The following is a 19,469-nucleotide window of genomic DNA, read 5'->3' on the forward strand; positions in this document are numbered from 1 at the left end:
TCGAGCCCAAGGGACATGGACACTTTATCAGGGAAAAGAAAGCACCTCTCCTCCTTGACTGGCAAAGGAAAAGGTCCCCAGTAGGCCCCGTCGGAAATATGTCAAGTAAAGTACAAAGAGCAAATGAAAACCACCCTGTAATCCCACCTGGTGTTAATGACCACTGATATTTTGGTTTCTGTGGAGAAAGGCGGTTTTCAAGAGAAACTTTTTTTCTTGGAAGAAGTGCAAGCCTGCTGGTTTCACACTCATCAGTTCAGAAAACTATTTTTTAGAGTTTGCCCCTGCTTTTACATGGAATTTTCTACATTACACATAAATCTCTCTTTCCACTTTTTTCCTTTCAACTTTTCTTCCTTCATCTTAGTAACATTAATTTTTTTAACAGTACTCAGATAGCCTATAGATTCATCAAAAGAACAGTAGCAGGTGCTTCTACAGTAGAATAAAGAAAGCAGCAGTACATTTCTAGTGCCTGAGGGCAGTGAGAGCAGTGAGGGAATGAGGGTGAATGAGACCGAGGAGGGAGAGAGCAGATGGCTGGACCATCCCCAGTCCTGCTGGACATGGCTTAATGGGCTCTGTAAAACTGTGGGGTGAAGCACTAAGTTCTCATTACATGCAGGGGCTTGCCATTTGGAGGGGGGCTGATACTCATTCTGGCAATAGACTATGGAAAGCTGCTCCAATGCAGAGACCAAAAACTGAAACACTTTAATGGGTCCTCTTTGAAGCTATCAGTGCCATATAACAAGAATGGATATTACAAAAAAGGATCAAAGAGAAAGAAAAGAAGGGAGGAGGGGGAAATCAGAAAAAGAGAAGATAATGTCCCAGAAGGATGTAACTTTCCAGGATGAAAGGGTCCGCTGAGAACCAGAACGATAGATGCTCTGGTACCTCATTAAGAAAGCCCGGAACACCAGGGATAGAATATTCTCAAAGCTTCCAGTAAGAGAGAAAAGAGAAAAACCAAAGAAACAAGGTCTCATAAAAAAGGATTTGATTGCTATGTCTCTTGAGTAATTACAGACACCAGACAGCACAATCATGCCTTCAAAATTTCGAGGGGAAATTACTTCCAACCTAGAATTCTATAACATTTCCAAACTACCAGACAAGTATTATGGGCATTCAAATACTTCTTAGGAAATAAAGAGGCAAGCCAAGAAATAGGTCATGGGTGACAGCCCATGAGGAGAGGGAAGGACAAAGGTAGTTCCTGAATGATACCTGAACAGTTCTCCATTGGAAACATCAAGTGACACACCCGAGCTCATGGAAAATATTACTGATAAGAATGTGGCAATCATGTTGGAGCATCTGGGAAAAAATTAACAGTATGCACGTATGTGAAAAAAACAGTCAAAGGTCAACCTAAACACAAGAGAGGAACTGAGATCATCAAGCTCAACAGGCTAATCACTGGGGGAGAAAAAAGCAAGACATAACATATCAAATGATTTAAAAATATGAAGATAATGCCTGAGAAAAGAGCAAAATAAGGGAGCGGCTGCCTCTAAAGAATGAGATTATGAGGTGGCTCCCTCATAATCATATGGAGGGACTGCCCCCCACCTCATTCTTCTAGCACTCTTTCTTTGAACCATGTATGTTGATTACTTTAACAAAAAACAAAATAAGAAGGGAAAAAATAGCAACATGTAAAATCTGCCATTTTTCTCTCTACATGCTTTAGTAACCTTAGCTTTCTTCTAGTTTATCCATAAACAAATGAACTTTTTAGCTGGAGGCCTTGTTGAGCGGGAAGGAGGGAGGGCAACAGATTCCTGAGCTTTTAACTCAACATTTTCCTGAATCAAAATTTCTAGAGGAGGGATGTGTAGATTTAAAGGTACCATGGCAGTTCTCACCATCAAGCAAATTGGGGAAATGCTGCCTAGTACATGGGGATCAGTAAACCTCAGCATGGGTTTGGTTTTCTAACTCAGTTATAACAGTGCAGCTCTTCTATTAACAGATAGTGAAGATGATTTTCGTTAACGCAACAATATCATTAGAATAAAACGTTTACAGTATATTCCAATCATTAACAACTGAAACACACACAAACAACAATCTAATCTTTAACTTACACTGTTGTTCAAATTCTCAAATGCAGAAAATAGATTTATTCAACTTGAGCAACTACCTGTTGCAAATACCTTCTTGAATTTCTCTAGAGATCCTGACATCGTCTGGCTTAACAGCCCCTCAGTTTTCTATCGTTCATGTTCTAGAACCATGGTTTTCCATCTTCACCCTTCCAATGTATAGAAAATGCTCTAATGTAATGATCTTATTTTAATTTATAATTACGAAATGCTAATAACTTGAGTACCCTCTACATGCTAGGCATCCCATATATTGATCTTGTTGATAACTGCAACAATACTATTAGGTATTATTAATTATGTGACACACATGGAAAAACAGAGGCTGAGAATAAATGCTTATAAGTGACAAAGCCTTCGGCAAACCCCAGTGTTTTCAAAGCTCATGCTCTAAAAATACCACGCTGCCTTACTTTTGGCAAGCACTGGAATTTCAGAAATCATCTAATTGTTCACCACACCTGCTTTCTGGGGTGACAAATTAAGGTCCAAAACACTAAAGTGAGTCACCTAAGTGGCAGAATTAGACTAAATTCCGTATCTCTTGATTCTTACCCTATTGAAGGCTTACTTAACAATCTGTGAACCTGGTGCTATACTGGTATGCAGGACATACCTAGTGTTTTTTTGGGCCTTAACCAGTGCTAAGTTCTACACAAGTGCCTTAACCTGCATGAACTCACTTAATCCTTACAGGAGTGCTAAGGCAGACACTATCCACGTTTCACAAGACAAAGAAGCTAAAGTGAGAGAGGTTAAGTAACTTGCACAAGGTTAAAGAACTAGCAGGTTGCAGAGCCAGGATTCTGAAACCATCTTTCTGAATCCAAAGTGCAAGCTCTGAGCCAATGCGCTCTGAACATCCTTAAGGTACAGGCTGCACATCCCTTCTGAATGCCCAGTTTGATTTTTCTAATTAAAAGAGCATGCATGATATGAGGGCTTTTCTCAAATCCTGATGCAAACAAATTAACTACTTAAAAAGAGAGACCAACTGCAAAATTTGTCCACTGACTCCTTGCTTAATGATACCAAGAAAGGTGTGATAATGGTACTGTGGTTTTGTTAAAAACCAGTTCTTATCTTTTACAGACATACACTGAAGTGTTTGGTCAGGGTGGCTGCTGTGCTGGTTGGCTGTAGAGGCTGGCTGATGGAAACATGGGGTTCATTATCTTCCCTACTTCTATAAATGTTTGAAATTTACAATTAAGAAAAAAATGCATGATTAAAAAAACTAGAAGAAACATGATATTAACAGTATTTGGGAAACAGAGCTATGAAAGATTTTTTCCTCACTCTACACATTTTCTGTATTACTTTTATAATGGAAAACATAAACTATTTAAAGAAATTCTCTGTATTTTCTCTAAATAGGCAGAGCAAAACTGCCCGTAATCTAAGAAGGTCAAAAACATTATGACAAAAACATTTCCCATCTCTTCACCAGTTAACTACTTTTTAAAAACTTTTAGAAAGGTCACTTTGTAAGGGTAAGTAAGGTCTTCAAATATAAACTAGCCAAAAGCATAAAAGCACGTAAGAGAGAAATAAATTAGAGGACGATTTAACAAATACAACTAAATATACAATTCCTTTCAATAGTTAGCATTTGGTCAAAGACCTTGATTGTGTAGTAATGCTGACTTTCCTAAATGGTCAAAAAGGCCACAGGCTAGGGATCTCCTCATCCTATGGTGTGGTCAGATGGGGACCGGACTCAGCCTCAGCTCCCAGGTGAGCCAGCTGTCTTCCGTGGACACCCTCCAATTTTCCTCCATGAAACGACATTTCCACATGTACCATGATATGAAAAAGTTTGGGAAGGACTGGTCTAAGCCAGACCTGTCTTGAGCATCACGCAAAAGCCAAATAAAATGCTGATATGGAAAAAATAACTAACACCCATATTATGGGTTATAACACAATGTTTTAGAAGACCACTGCTTTCTAATACTTTTTTCTCTATCTGCACTCCCTCTCATGCCCCATATTGGGGAATCTTAAGGTCTATTCCAGCACCATTCAATGAAGTGACCTCCAAATATAAATGTTAGCTCAGTGGCATAAGGTTAAACTCTGGGGACAAGAACAGAATCCTGATTCTCTGTGCTTATGCTAAATGTATGCAAGGTAAGTCTGAAATAAGTTCCACTTATTAAGAAAGTACATAAGTGTCAATGGAAAAATCCTCAAAGAATAGAAGGTTGGAGTTCTAAGGATCTTCTTTTAAAGACAAAAAACTGGGTACCTGGGTGGCTCAGTCGTTAAGCCTTTGCCTTCTGGTAAGGTCATGATCCCAGGGTTCTGGGATGGAGCCTGTATCAGGCTCCCGGCTCAGCAGGAAGCCTCCTTCTAACCTCTCCCGCTCCCCCTGCTCGTGTTCTCTCTCTTGCTGCATTTATGTCTCTCTCTCAAATAAATAAATAAAATCTCTTAAAAAAAAAAAAAAAAAGGACAAAAAAACTGAGCCCAAGTTACTTGTTCAGGTTCACAAGCAGCTAAGCTGGGACTAGTCCCCAGATCTCCCAGCTGCCAGTAACTGCACTTTCCAAGACACCTCCCAAGGAGTTCCTGCTAATTCCCTCTTTGAATCTGAAACTAAAACCATCCAAGCACTTCTTGCTCTTCAGGGAACTGAACTCTTTGTTAGTCTGCAACTTCCAAATAGTTATTTGAGAAGCCAGAATCTAACTTCATGCCACTAATTAATCTTAAATTTGTGATATTTAAACACAAGTTCCTTTATTAGTCACTCTTTGTTTATATTTGTGAAATTACAAGGTCATCTTGTTCTTGGATGCTTCAGGAAATAGCCTCAAAAACGAATTATCAAGTACTTCTTTAAATAGTTATGTGGGGGGAACAACGGTATATCAAAATCTATGTAAATAAGTCATATTTGTAGAATGAAGGCAACACTAGACACCACTAATAGAATTTTCTTCCTTGTACTGCGAAAACAGTACAGACAAGAGGAGTCCCCAAACAAAAGGAGAATGTGACACGTGTTGAAGTCGGAAAGTATGTAAGTACAGGAAAATGAACTGCCTAAAATAAAATCAATTGAATGACGAAGGGAAAAGAGGCAATATAGCATTAAAAAAACAAAAGACAGACAACATATTTGCATAAATTCCTGTATATGCAGAGAGCAACTCTAATTACATGCTTTAAATATTAAGATATAACTTCTGTACCCATATTGGATAAAGCTGTATTATGACAAAAAAAAACCAAAAAACTTTGAATTCTTCAAATATCTTTACAGTTTCAAAAAGAAAAACCTGAAAGTTCCTTCTCTAGAAGAAAAAACTGACCAGTGTTTTTATTCTTAGGCACTGCAGTGTGTACCTTGGGTTACCCTGAAACCCAAGAACACAAGCTCTGCGTCACCAAGCATTGACATCTGAGTTGGTTCTTCATTTGTTTCCTACCACAGAATGCCAATTCTGCAAGAACACGTGTCATTTCTGGAATGCCATTAAGCACAGGTTAAGGAAGGAATAGCCCTTACACAAAATCATAAAAGTCCTATACCTAAAACAAATGTGTAATTAATAATATAAATTTAAATCTTGACATTCACATTTCAGAGTCCTTGGAAAAGGAGGCTTCGCCTTACCTGTGAATTTGCCAGGAAAAAAAAAAGAGAGAGAGAGAGAGAGAAGTTGTGTCCCAACCTCCCTCGGGTTGAATTTATATCCTGATCATCTGTCTCATTACAGAAACATAAATACACAAACTTTCTTCCCCACTCTTTACAAATACACTTACTCCCACCTCCATTCTTCAGGTCAAAAACTGACAGAGAGAAGACAATTCAAATGTTCGACACATCTAATACACGTCTGTGGATGCACTGCATTCATCTAAAGAATGAATATTTGTGAGTTTACTCTGTGCCTAAAGTGGGGATTACAAAGAATCCATGAGTGAGTCTTCAAGGTACTGAAGACTTCAACAGCGGCTGCCAACCACACATCCTGGACTTGTACTCAAAATCAGTTCAAACGCAAAGAACAGTACAGTGTAGGGAGAAAGATCATGGGATAAAGCATAACCTCTTTACTGTTCCCCTAGACTGCAGCATCCCGGCTGAATCTGTCCTGCATTCAACTGCCAGATTCATTTCTAGGATTCGAGGAGTCTCTCTCCTGCTCAAGAAGCTTCAAACACTCCTCATTACTTATAACATCTAGCTCAAACTCTTCTTCGACTGAAGAAGTCTTCCATAGGTTTGCTCCACTCACCTGTTCAACTTTACTCGTGCTCAATATGGCTCCCTTCTGCCAATCCCTTTCGGAGAGGTAAGTCGCAAACCTAATTCCACTACCTACTGGAACTCCTCAAGGAGCCTTCATTCTCAGCAGTCTTAAAAAATTGTTTCCTCTAGTGTCGGTACAGATCCATTAGTTTTCTGAACATCCCTTCGGAACTCGCCATTAGGTTTCTTAACAAATGGCAGGTATGTCCCAAGGTATTTTTCACATTAGCACCCCAACCAGAGGTTCATCTTTCCAGACACCCCTCGGTGAAATCAGAGGGAGTCGCTTGCAGTTTGGGCATGGGAGTTCCAACACTGCACCTTGGAAGAGAGGGAGAAAGGGTTTGGGGTGGTTGTAAAGTAGGGAGGGGGAAACATGAAGGAAGCATAAAAGGGAGGGGAAGGTCCGTGCTCTTTACCGTATTTTCAGTCTTGTCTTTGGAAGGAGCGGGGAGAGCGTAAGGAGAGAGGAGACTCCAAAAAACTCAAGGTGTTCCCTAGGTAGGAATTCGGGCTGGGGCCCCCGGATAACGGAAGGGTTCCCATCACCCCTGGGAGGGAAGGACAGGTTACAACCTGAAACAAAGAGGAGGTGAGGAGTGGAGAGCCTACAGAGATCGGGCATCTCCGAAGGTCGAGCGGCAAGGAAATGAGAGGTGACACGACGGGTCCCTCAGGGGGCTGGCCGGACACCAGGGATGTGGTTGCCAAGAGGGACGAGGTAGGCGCCTAAGAAGGCTCTGGGGCGAGCGTTTATGGGGCATCGCTTCCACGGGGCGCGGGGGCGGGGAAGTGTTTTTGAGTGGGGTCTTCTCTCACAGGGAGAAAAGGATCCCGGTGCAGTGCTCTCCGATAACAGAAGCCCCGGAGACGCGAAAACGTTAAAGCGTTGAAGAACCGGCATTTCCTAGCCCCAGCCCGGCTTCCCTACACACTCACCGAGTCTCCTCCAAACGCCACCGCTCCAGCTGCAGCTACCGGCCGGCGCAGCCGCACTCAGCGCGCACCACCCCCACGTGACTCGGCCCAGAGCCCGCCCCCTCACCCCCCACGTGATCCTCAGGATCCGCCCATACCCTCCTGCCTCCTGCCCCTCTTCCGCGCGTGGTCTGGATACGCCCCTTCCCTTTTGACAAGATGGCGGCGCCCAGCTCTAACGCGCCTCGCCTCTGGGTCTGGGGTTCCAGGCAGCGTTTGGGGAGTGTCTTTAGTCTCGTCTCAAAGCCATTTTGTTCGGCCGCTGCTGCGTCTGGGACCATGAGTGCCCAGCGATTAGCGGAGAAGCTCCGAGCCCAGAAACAGGAACAAAAGACGAAGCAGCAGCCGGTGAGTCCGAAAGGACCACAACTCCCAAGAGGGAATACGTTCCCCGGTTCTCCGGCTGGGAGTGAGGTGGGAGGGTCCGGACAGATGTTGAGGAAATGTGGAGGATCTGTGAAGAACGGGGAGAAAGGAAAGGGAAGAGATCAGTACGGTACCGTATCTTCCTGCGGGCTGGGTCTTTGGCTCCTGCCGGCCTCAGCCCTGAGCCCTGCGTGGAGATAGGTAAAACAGACATGCACCGCTGCTCTCAAATTATTCGGGGAAGGCGCGAGTCTAAAGCAGAAATAGTCATTCCAACCCAGATTGTCACCCAGACTTACGAAAGTCTTCACCAGTCTTTTCCTGGCGCTCCTTCTCTCCCCGTAGGTGCCCACAAGCCCTGTTCAGCGGAGAGTTCAAGAACTAGTGCGGTTCACACAGCAGCTGCAGCGAGTCCACCCCAACGTGCTTGCTAAGGCACTGAGCCGAGGGCTTGTGTACCAGGACAAGGATCTCGTGGTCATCAATAAACCTTACGGTCTCCCTGTGCATGGTGAGGACCACGTGGGGGGGGGTGCTTCTGTTTTCACTACAATTAGAGACAACTCTGACACATTACTTGTGGGGCTCGAAGACTTGCATTCAAAATAATTAAGCTTTTAGAGTACTATATAAGGCACTACTGAAGACAGATATAAAACACAGTCTCTGCATTCCAAACATCTGGCAGTCAGCAGTGATTTCTGGAATGCACTGTGTCCAGACGTCCATGGGAATTTTTATAGAGAAACACTAAGGCCGTGTGGTTCTTGTCTTCATGTTATGTTGCATCAAAACTGGGAAAGAAGAGGGGCGCCTGGGTGGCTCAGTCGTTTATGCCTCTGATAGCCCAGTGTCAGGCTCCCTGCTCAGTAGGGAGTCTGCTGCTTCTCTTCCACTGCCCCTCCCCTGTGCCCACGATACCTCGCCCTTCCTCATTCACTCTCTCTCCCAAGTAAATAAATAAAAGCTTAAAAAAAAAAAAACAAAAAAAACAGGAAAGAAGAAATGACATATAAGAAAAAAATAGATAGCACTTAATATATCAAGGTTCAGATCCTTTCCCCTTCGGACAATGGCACCACTTTATTTTTGCCTTTATTCACAATTTTCCCACATTGACTAATTTTTATAAGCACTCTGTTTCTATTTTTGGCCTGTAAATCTCTTGTGGATAACATGTTCTGGTAGCTTATTACCTTCTATAAGTAATGGTATTTCCATATAATGACTCTGAATTTCCTGCAAGGGTCTTTTTTTATCCATGGTGGTTTATTGCACATTTTTGTTCACATGATCCAGAATATAATTTCATTAGTTAAGTCCAGACCAAGGAAAATTGTCCATCTTCCTTGAACAAAGATCAGAAAATCTCAATCCACAAGCCCAAAACTGCAACATAAATCAGTCAGCCACCTCAAGCCATAAGTGGAGACAGAATAACCTGAGAAAAATCAGATTTTATACATGCATGGGCAAGGATCAAAGAAGGACCATCTTAAACATGCAGAACCTCCAATCACAGAAACCAATATGAAAACTAATAAAAAAAAAAGAGGGAGACAGAGTTTCAGCCAAAGCAAAGATTAAACTGCCATATAGAGAGATCTCTATTATTGAAAACATACACAGGATCCATACACACAAAAACACATACAAACCTGGGGGTGCCTGAGTGGCTCAGTTGGTTGAGTGTCTATCTTTAGCTCAGGTCAGGATCCCACGTGATCTCAGGGTCCTGAGATTGAGCCCTGAGTCAGGCTTCCTGCTCAGTGGGGAGCCGCCTCCTCCCTCTGCCTCTCCCTCTGCTCTTGCTCTCTCTTTCTCAAATCTTTCAACAAACCCTGCATATAAACCTATATAGAAGATAACTTTTGAAGAGTTTATAGAAATTATAAAATATAGAAGACATTCATGTTATAAAAAGTGCCAAAAGATACATAATAAGTTATGTATTCATGATAAGAACTTAAAAAATAAAAGAAAATGTGTGTGTGTTTGTGTGCACAGAGTACCTAATAAAACTCCAGGATGCCTGGAACTTAATGGACATTGAAATATTTCTGAATAAGTGTTGAATGTAGTTGTCTAATACAGCTGGAGTGAGATAAGAAAGACTGATGGAAAGAAAATGCAAGGAAAGGGATTTATTAGGGGAAAGGCATAGTTGTGCTAAAAGAATGCTTTTCGGGGAGGTATGGAGAAAAGCATAAAGACAAGGAATTAAGTCAGACATTGCCAAGTGTTCTGTGTATTTTCTTTTTCTGTCTTGATCTTTTTCTTCCCATTCCTCATGAGATAATTATTATCCAGGTATTTACATTTTATAGATGAGAAAGCTGAAAGTTGGAAAAATTAAATCATCTATTCAGGGTCAGTGGCTAGTTAGGCCTCAAATAGAACTGAGTAGCATCTCACCTAAAGGTTATCTTCTTAGCTCTTCTGTAATGGCTCAGGAGAGCCCTTGAGTTTACTTGGCAAATTCTCAAACCTTTGTTTATATAGAGAAACATCAGACCTCCTCATTTTGACTGCTGACTTTATTATGAATGTGCAATTAGATTAATAAGTATATATATATATGTCTGAGGAGCAGGCCACATGCTGTAGGCCAGTGCTTCTCAGACATTATGAAAAGGCATGTGAATCCCTTGGGCATCTTGTGAAAATGCAGATTTTGATTGAATAGTCTGGGTTGGGAGCCTGGGATTCCTTTCCGGCAAGCTCCCTGGGCATCCTGACATTGCTAGTTCCTGGACCACATTTCAGAATAAAGCCCGTGAAAACATTGACTTTTTTCCCAGGTAGAGTTCTTTGGTGAGATCTTTTACTGGCCACTAAAACCTGTGGCTCTTCCCTTTGTAGGTGGCCCTGGGGTCCGGCTGTGCATCAGTGACGTATTGCCCATCCTGGCAAAGATGCTTCATGGCCACAAGGCAGAGCCCTTGCATCTGTGCCACCGGCTGGACAAGGAAACTACAGGTGTAATGGTGTTGGCCTGGGAGAAGGAAGTGGCACGTCAAGTGCAAGAGTTGTTCAGAACCCGTCGGGTGGCAAAGAAGTACTGGTAATGAAGCCCATCGCCAGTGGTAGAGTTGGTATAAATGAAGGCATCCTTTTATCTCATTGTCCATTCATACCGAAGGACCTCCTGTTAAGAGAAGGCACTGTGCTAGGACTTAGGAGCATATGAAAAGAATAGGAAAGAGACTTAAGTGCTTAGGATCTTGGAGTCTGTTGGAGTAGAAATTCCTCATTGTGGTTGTACATAAAAATTATTGAAAATTAATGACACAAGTAATACATGATTTCATTCCTTTGGTAAAATCGTCAAAAAACAAAGATAAAGCAAAAAATTCTTGGAGAATCTACCCACTCTGTCGTTCTAGTCCCTTCCCTTGGGATAGTTTGGTTTTTATTCCTCTGGTCCTTGCTCAATGTATTTATGAACATGTCGGATATATACAGTGTGTGTGTGTATTACATTGTACACTGTACAATGTACTTTTTTTTTTAAGATTTTATTTGAGAGAGAGAGTGAGCACAAGCCCGGAGAGCAGCAGGCAGAGGGAGCGGGAGAAGCAGGCTCCCGGCTGAGCAGAGAGCCCAACAAGGGACTCAGTCCCAGGACCCTGGGATCATGACTTGAGCCGAAGGCAGACACTTAACCCACTGAGCCATCCAGGGACCCCAACACTGTACTTTTCTTTTACCACTCAACTGTGTCTTGGAGATCTTTCCATGTTAGTGCATATAGGTTTACCTCCATTTTTTTCAGTAGAAGAAAGACAGGTGAACAAAACTGAAACCTACTCCGGTCCTCCATCAACTCAATTTTCTTCCCCATAGGAGATCACTGTTCTAGTCTTGTGTAAACTTCCTATATAAGGGCATGTATAAGTGAATTATTATATGGCAGTGAATTATTACATGGCATTTTGCACTGCTTTGCATCCTGCTTGATTTTTCTTGGAGGGTATATCTTGGAGAGCATTTTGCATGTACATTTAGAGCTCCATAGTATTCTGTTGTATTGCTGTATCATCATTTCCTTATTGGTGGACATTGAGTTAACTTCCTATTTTTCAGAGTCTGTTGCAAAGAATACATGATTATATCTTTAAGACAGATTCCTAAAGATGGAATTGCTAGGTTGAGGGATATACACATTTAATATTTGTTTTTTGTTGGTGGTGATGGTTTTTTTGTTTTTTGTTCTTTTAAGGATTTATTTATTTGAGAGAGAGAAAGTGAGTGAGTGTGAGCACACGAGCCAGGGGAGGGGCAGTGGGAGATGGAAAGGGAGAGAGAATCTCCCGCAGACTCCCAGCTGAGCGTGGGGTCTAACACGGGGCTCCATCCCAGGACCCCAAGATCATGAGCTGAGCTGAAACCAAGAGTCAGACGCTTAACCGACTGAGCCACCCAGGTTCCTCTCACACATTTAATATTTGAATAGTTGCTGTTATTAGGTAGGCCAGGTTTTCCTCCCACTAGGGTAGTGAGGACCTACCTCCCCCTACAGCTGACCAGCGCATTTTTGGGGTTTGTCACTAGGATGAGAAAAAAAAAGTGTTTTCTATTTCCCTGTGTATCAGTGATGTTATCTGTCTGCATGTTTATTGGGTTCTCATGTTTTTTTGAGTTTCCCTTTCTGTGAACAAACTGTCTCTTTCCTTTGCCTGGTTTCTGTTGGACTATTTATTATTTTCTGTTTGATATGTAGCTACTCTTTTTATCTTTTCAAAGTTATTGCTTTTTGTGCTCCAGATTTTGCAGCTACTTTGTGATCCTGGGAGCCTTTAAAAAATCTCTATGCCAAGGGCACCTGGGTGGCTCAGTTGGTTAAGCGACTGCCTTCAGCTCAGGTCATAATCCCAGTAGTCCTGGGATCGAGTCCCACATCGGGCTCCCTGCTCCTTGGAGAGTCTGCTTCTCCCTCTGACTTTCTCCCCTCTCATGCTCTCACTGTCTCTCTCTCAAACAAATAAATCTTTAAAAAAAAAAAAACAAAAAAACTCTCTGCCAAGACCCACCCACAGAGGCCCTGATTAATAAGTCTGATGGAGGGTATGGACATCTGAATTTCTTAAAAGCTCCACAGCTGACTCTGCTGTGGAATCAAATGTAAGAATCACTGTAATAAGAGATTACAGATAATGACAGAGGTTTAGCATAGTAACTAAGCTCAACAAGATCTGTGTTCAACTGTCAGCTGTGCGGTTTACCAGCACGGGTCCTTAGGCATGTTCTTAAACAGCTCTAAGCTTTGTCTTCATAGGAAAAATGAGAATAATGGAGTTGAGGAGAGAGTTAAATGAGACAGTACATGTGAAGTGTTTGACATAGAACCTCGCTCACAGTAAAAGCTGAAAGACAGAAAATTGAAACTATCATTATGTATACTAGTAATTCAGATGTAAGTCTATAAAAAGTGTCAGGGCACCTGGGTGGCTCAGGCGGTTGATCAGCCGACTCTCGATTTTGCCTCAGGTCATGTTCTCAGGGTGGTGGGATCAAGCCCCACTTTGAGTTCCACGCTCAGCAGGGAGTGTGCTTCAGGATTCTCTCTCTTTCTCTCCCTCCGTCCCTCCTCCTCCTTGCTCATGCACGCATTCTCTCTCTCTCCAGAATAAATAAATCTTAAAAAAAGATATTATTTGTGAAAATTGTTTATGAAAGTTTAGACTTGGTAACCATTCTATGGAGGAATTGAAATCCGTTCATTGTGTGTCGATGAATGAACAGGATTTGATAAGTTGGAGAACTGTGTTTTAGATGGCGGGAATGCATACACACAAAGGACGAAAGCACGCAGTGTAGTTTGGAGTGGGGAATGTGATAGATAATGCTGGAAAGGTAGACTGGAACCTAGTTAATGATGGCCTTAAATACCAGGTGCACAAAGTAGAAGTTAGCAGTAGAGCATAGCAGGCGACTGATTAACATCTACTGACTTTCTATGATAGCAACTTGTTCTGGTTATTTGTTTGAATCTTCTTCTTCTTCTTCTTTTTTAATTTGACTGACAGAGATCACAAGTAAGCAGAGAGGCGGGGGTGGGGGGTGGGGAAGCAGGCTCCCTGCTGAGCAGAGAGCCAGATGCAGAGCCCCATCCCAGGGCATTGGGATCATGACCTGAGCCGGAGGCAGAGGCTTTAACCCACTGAGCCACTCAGGCACCCTTGTTTGAATCTTCTTACTAGACTTTGAATTCCTTGAGAGTGGGGATCTTGGTCTCGTTCATCTGTACAGAACTAGTACCTCCCTAAATCAATGCCTGATTATACTCCTGGAGTATGTGGTGAATGAACATTTTTGAGCAGTAGTTTTGTGTCATTAGGAAGAGTGAGTTAGCAGTTAAAGCTCAATCTAAGTGTGATAAAATATATCAGATAGCAGCCCAAACTGCCACCAGCCCATAATGAGGTGTCCAAGGTGTGAATTGTTGTGGGAGTGGGCCTTGATTCTGTGATAGGCCACCCAGCAGGACTCCTTCATCATTGACCTAGAGGAGGCATAAGCGTAAGGACAGAAGAAAGGGTCGTCTCCCCATCTCTGACATGATGAAAGGAGACCTCCAACAAAATGTTTATTGAGTTATGGGGCTTGTTTCTGTGACTTTGAGCTGAGTTCCCCTGTTTGTCTACCTGGCAGATCAAGCAGGTGCGGTCCTGTGACTTTTTCATTCCATTCATTCATTTACTTGTTCATTCATTTCATATGCAGTCAGGACTTAACCATCTTTTAAAAAACAGGGTACAAAACCATATTATCCTCATTTCTTTTTTTTTTTCTTAAAGATTTTATTTATTAATTGGACGGACAGAGATCACAAGTAGGCAGAGAGGCAGGCAGAGAGAGAGGAGGAAGCAGGCTCCCCGAAGAGCAGAGAGCCCGATGGGGGGCTCCATCCTAGGACCCTGGGATTATGACCTGAGCTAAAGGCAGAGGCTTTAACCCACTGAGCCACCCAGGTGCCCCTACCCTCATTTCATTTTAAACTATACATACTCATTTTGAGGGGCACTTGGGTGGCACAGTTGATTAAACGTCCCACTCTGGGTTTCAGCTCGGGTCGTGATCTCAGGGTGGTGAGATGGAGCCCAGGCTCAGGGCAGAGCCTGCCTGGGTTTCTCTTTCCCTTGCCTACTGCCCCTCCTCCCCCACACACACGCTCGCTCGCTCGCTCTCTCAAATACATAAATCTTTTTTAAAAAAGAAAAAAAAACTATACATATTTATTTTTAAAGGCTGGAAGGAAAGACCATGTTATTAATATAATTTTTTGGTTTTTTTTTTTCCCCAAATAGTCTATAATTAGCATACATTACTTTAGTAGTAAAAAAAAAGATGTGTTCATAAGGGTAGTATCAAGCTCTCAGGCTAAGGGCTATGACAGCCTTATGACTTGGGATGCTCCGTTCTTTTTTTTTTTTTTTTTTAAAGATTTTATTTATTTATTTGACAGAGATCACAAGTAGATGGAGAGGCAGGCAGAGAGAGAGAGGGAAGCAGGCTCCCTGCTGAGCAGAGAGCCCGATGCGGGACTCAATTCCAGGACCCTGAGATCATGACCTGAGCCGAAGGCAGCGGCTTAACCCACTGAGCCACCCAGGCACCCCGGGATGCTCCGTTCTTAAGAACTGACCACAGTAGAGCAGAAGGTCCAGTGTTACAGCCTCTAAGTAGCCAAATCTGAGGAGCTCCCCCCTCACCTCATGGCTTAAGCCAGGGTCTGTGTGTTAACGCCCAGGGCCATCACGGTGCGCGTCCCCGTGCCCCCAGCAGGAGTCGTGGACATCCCTGTCATCGAGAAGGAGGTGCAAGGTCAGCAGCAGCACTACAAGGTGGGTGAGCTGTTACCCAGGGGCTTGGCTTTTCTGCTCTTCCTTTGCAACCTTGTCTTGATTTCTTTGGCGTCAGATGACACTGTCCCCAGGCTTCCGCATGGAGGATGGGAAGATGGTGAGAGCACGGAGCAACCGGAAGGCACACACAGCTGTGACTCAGTACCAGGTGCTCAGCAGCACTCTGTCCTCCGCTCTCGTGGAGCTCCAGCCCATCACTGGTGAGGCACCACTTTTCTGCTGGGGGATGGCAAGAGCTCAGGGCTGCTGAGCCATGTCCAGGGCCTCGCTCTGGGTCCTGCCCTTCTTCCGAGCCTCTGGTGTTGTGAGAGGCTGGGATCGCAGCTGACGTGTTTGAGAGTGTGCCTCTGGTGCTAATCTGAGGCTGGGAGCTCCAGCGGCAATGGCTGTTTAAAAATAGTAGGTAGCAGAAAGATATAAATAGTGTGCTTACATTTATTTAAAAATCTGCAAAGCGGTTTCTCAAAAAAATTAAACACAGAATTACCATATAATCCAGCAATCCTCATGGGTATCTACGCAAGAGAATTGAAAGCAGGGGTTTGGAAAGATCTATGTACAGCAGTGTTCATGGCAGCATTATCCCCAATAGCCAAGAGGTGAAGCCAGTCTGGATAGCCACCGCCAAGTGAATGTGTAGACCAAGTGTGTGGGCAGATGACGGAATGAGTATGTCTTGAAAAGGAAGGAAATTCTGACATGGGCCACAGTGTGGTTGGACTTGATACAAAGTGAAAGAAACCAACACAGAAGGACAAATGTTGCATGATTCCATTTATGACACACCTCGAGCACTTAGATTCAGAGACCAAGTAGAATAGTGGTTACCGGGGGCCGGAGGAAGTGGGAAGGAATGGGGAGTTGTCTTTTAATTGGGCCAGAGTTTCAGGTAGGGAGGATGCTTGTGTGCGCGCTCTCTCTATCTCTCTCTCTTGCTCTCACTCTGTCTCAAAATAAAATCTTTCAAAAAATGGTTAAGGTAACATTTTATGTTATGAATATTTTGCTACAGTGAAAAATGTGCAAAGCACTATTTAGCATTCTATAATAATGTTACCTAAAAAAAAAACAGGGGTCATTGGGTGGGTCCCCCCCCCACCCCTTAAGCCTCCGACTCTTGATTTTGACTCAGGTCAGTAGCTCGGGTGGTGAGATTGAGATTTTCTCTTTCCCTCTCCCTCTGGCCCCCTCCCTTGCACACGTGTGCTCCTGCTTTCTCTTTCTCTTTGTCTCAAAAACAAAACAAAAGTTAAGCAGGGAGAGATACCGAGTGGATGATAATGGTTATCTAAAGTGGAAAGGGGAACTGAGGGGGAGGGGAACTTAGAGTCTTAACAGCATGTGTAATTTTATTTCCGACCAGCTTCTGTTCTGATCTGTTCTTTATACCTTGCTGTAGGTGCGGCCTTGCCGGTCTTACTATGCTTGAGTTAAATAGGGTTAGAAGCGGAGTAACCCACAGTATGGTTTCTGGAGCTGCTCAAGTTTTCTCTCTCTCTTTTTTGTCGTTGTTGCTGTTGTTGTTGTTGTGAAGGAGTAAAACATCAACTTCGAGTTCATCTGTCTTTTGGACTGGATTGCCCAATCCTTGGTGATCACAAGTACTCAGACTGGAATAAGCTGGCCCCCCAGGTGACCCCGGTTTGTCTTTGCAACAGCTAAGGTGGGGGGAGCTTGCGCTTTCCCCTTGTTAAAGCCCGACGTGAGTCACTGCAAGGATATATTGACTGTACTGTACTAGTTACCCAAACTAGTCACCTCGCTTAGAGGGAAACAGCTGCTGTTCTCATGGAGCTGCAGGATCTGTTCACAAAACCCTTGCACTTCATTTGTCTGTCTGGGATTGTTAGGAGGCTGGGGACAGGCGGGGTTGTGGGGGGAGCTTTCTGGAAGCTTCAAGCAGCCTTTCATGCTATTGGTGAAGATGGGTGGGGGACACTTGTTTATCTCTTGTTGTCGAAGCCCATTCTCTAGGAAGGCCAGAGAACTGACGGATAAGAGCTTCCCTGGCCTGGTGGTTTTTCTCTCACCGGGGTTCCAAACCCTTCCGGGGAATGTCCCTGAAGCAGGCTGTCCACCGCTGTGCCTTCCAGGGGAGTTAGTGGTGGTTCCTTTAAGTGGAAAATGTCTGTCCCTGTGTGCTGCTCAAGGACGAGCTCTTGGCCTGGCTCTCAAGAGGCTGTCTTGTCTTTGTACAGAAGCTGTCTGTTGGTACCCTGAAGAAGCTGGGGCTGCACCAGGCGAAGGCCCGCCACATCCCCCTTCACCTGCACGCGCGCCAGCTGATCCTGCCGGCCCTGGGGTCCAGGAAGGAGGAACTCAGCTTGGTCTGCAAGCCTCCTCGCTTCTTCGTCTGCTCCCTGCGACGCCTGGACCTACAGATGCCAAGTCAGGATCAGAATGGGGACGACGAAGCCGGACGTGAGGGTGCAGTAAAGACCGCTGGGCTGTTTGGCCCCTGAATCCTTTGCTTTGTTTCATAGACTCTGCTAACTTCTCATTTGGGACAGACTCCAGAAGAGCCAGGTGTGGGAAGTGGAAGAAACCCAGCTGCTTCCAGGGCTTTACTGGACACTAAATCCTATTTACTGAGACACTGGCTGCACTCTGGAAAAGCCTGCGGGAAGTCTCCCTGCCTCCCGGAAGTCTCCCTGCCTCCCAGTCTCCTTGCCCAGAGGGAAGAGAGCCCAGGACCAGGCAGACTGGGTCCATAATTGAAAAAGGAGTAACCCGAGCACAGAATCTGTGCTCCAAAATGGTTTCCGTCCAACAATAAACCCCTTGATCTATCCGGAAGGCTCCAGTGGTTGGAAAGAGCGCGTGGCGGTCATCTGACAACTGGAGAAATTCAAAAGCAGTTAGCCACTGTCCTCATGGATGTTCAGGATCTATTAGCAAAACCTCTCTGCTCCACTTGTTTTGTCCCAGATTCTGCAGACCCGTCAGAAGGCAGGATTCTCTCCAGCTGCAGCACGGGAGCCTTAGTGCAGTAGTGACTAGAACCCGCAAAGGGGTGTTGGAGAAGCGAGAAGAGCAGATGTGAAGGGCGGCCGCCGGCAGGCCCTGGTGGGGAGCACATACAGTCCAGAGAGGGCCGTGATTAGCTCCAGCTCTCTGCTGCTCTGCGGGAACAGGTTCCCCCCCCCGCCCCGCCCAGCATCACGAAACCAAGATGCTGTAGAGTCTTAAACAGTGTGGGGGGTGGGGGGCCCCCCCCTTGTATAGTCAAAAATCCAAGTGTAACTTTTGACTCCCGAAACTTAACTGCTAGTAGCCTCCTGTGGACCGGAAGCGTTACCAATGACACGAACAGTTGATTAACACGTATTTTGTATGTTCTGTGTATTATACGCTGTATTCTTACTCAACCAGAGAAAAGAAGATGTTATTAAGAAAATCATAAGGAAGAGAATACATTTACGGTTCTGTGCTCTATTTATCAAAGAGAAATCCGCGTATAAGTGGCCTGCGCCGTTCAGACCCGTTTTTGGTGGATCAGCTGTATTTACGGGAAAGCTCCCAAGTGTATTAACTCACTAAAATGAATGTGTAAAAGACAGCTGTCCCCAAACCCAGGTGGTCACCAGGTCTGCCCTGTTTCCCTCTAGAACCCCTCCTCTGAGGACATGCATTCCTCTCTAGTCCCATCCCCACTTCCTGAGCACCAGCTTCACTCCCCACCGCCTCAAGTAGCATAGGGCAGTTCCCACCAGAAACCAAATGTCGAGGGGAGTCTTGAGACCATCCCCCCGTCCCTAGGGTCAGAGCAGGGCAGGGTGGTTCTGACTAGGACAAGGACACGCAAAACACATCCTTGTTTTCTCAATCTGCTGCCCTTGGCTCTCTGGGCTTCCGGACTGCTGTTAGCCAGAGGGC

At 44.3% G+C, this 19,469-nt stretch overlaps 2 protein-coding genes across 6 annotated transcripts in view; one reads left to right on the forward strand and one right to left on the reverse strand.

Annotated features, from left to right (window-relative positions):
* Positions 1-7,418, reverse strand: part of FAM118B (family with sequence similarity 118 member B) — a 50,846-nt gene extending 43,428 nt beyond the window's left edge. The window contains exons 1-2 of one of the 4 annotated variants that reach the window (XM_046017348.1): positions 6,801-6,944; positions 6,368-6,702 (exon numbers count right to left, since the gene is read on the reverse strand). Coding sequence is in view for 1 of the 4 variants with exons in the window: in XM_046017344.1 (XP_045873300.1) it covers positions 6,801-7,006 (206 nt within the window). In the remaining 3 variants the exon portion in view is untranslated. Of the gene's footprint in view, positions 1-6,367; positions 6,703-6,800; positions 7,071-7,320 lie in introns of those variants that run through there. The other 3 variants (XM_046017346.1, XM_046017347.1, XM_046017344.1) reach the window with 3 other exon arrangements.
* Positions 7,418-18,957, forward strand: RPUSD4 (RNA pseudouridine synthase D4). Of its 2 annotated transcripts, XM_046017349.1 has the most exons (7): positions 7,426-7,707; positions 8,071-8,236; positions 10,588-10,789; positions 15,479-15,572; positions 15,649-15,793; positions 17,128-17,225; positions 17,792-18,957. In XM_046017349.1, the coding sequence occupies exons 1-7, from the start codon at positions 7,519-7,521 to the stop codon at positions 18,053-18,055; spliced, it is 1,158 nt and encodes a 385-aa protein (XP_045873305.1). In that variant the 5' UTR covers positions 7,426-7,518; the 3' UTR covers positions 18,056-18,957. The 2 variants fall into 2 exon arrangements, with proteins under 2 accessions (XP_045873306.1, XP_045873305.1); XM_046017350.1 differs by lacking the exon at positions 10,588-10,789 and having other exon boundaries at positions 7,418-7,707; positions 15,479-15,552.
* The last annotated feature ends 512 nt before the right edge of the window (positions 18,958-19,469 follow it).

The sequence above is a fragment of the Meles meles genome, chromosome 8 (assembly GCF_922984935.1).
Source record: "Meles meles chromosome 8, mMelMel3.1 paternal haplotype, whole genome shotgun sequence".
NCBI lineage: Eukaryota > Metazoa > Chordata > Mammalia > Carnivora > Mustelidae > Meles > Meles meles.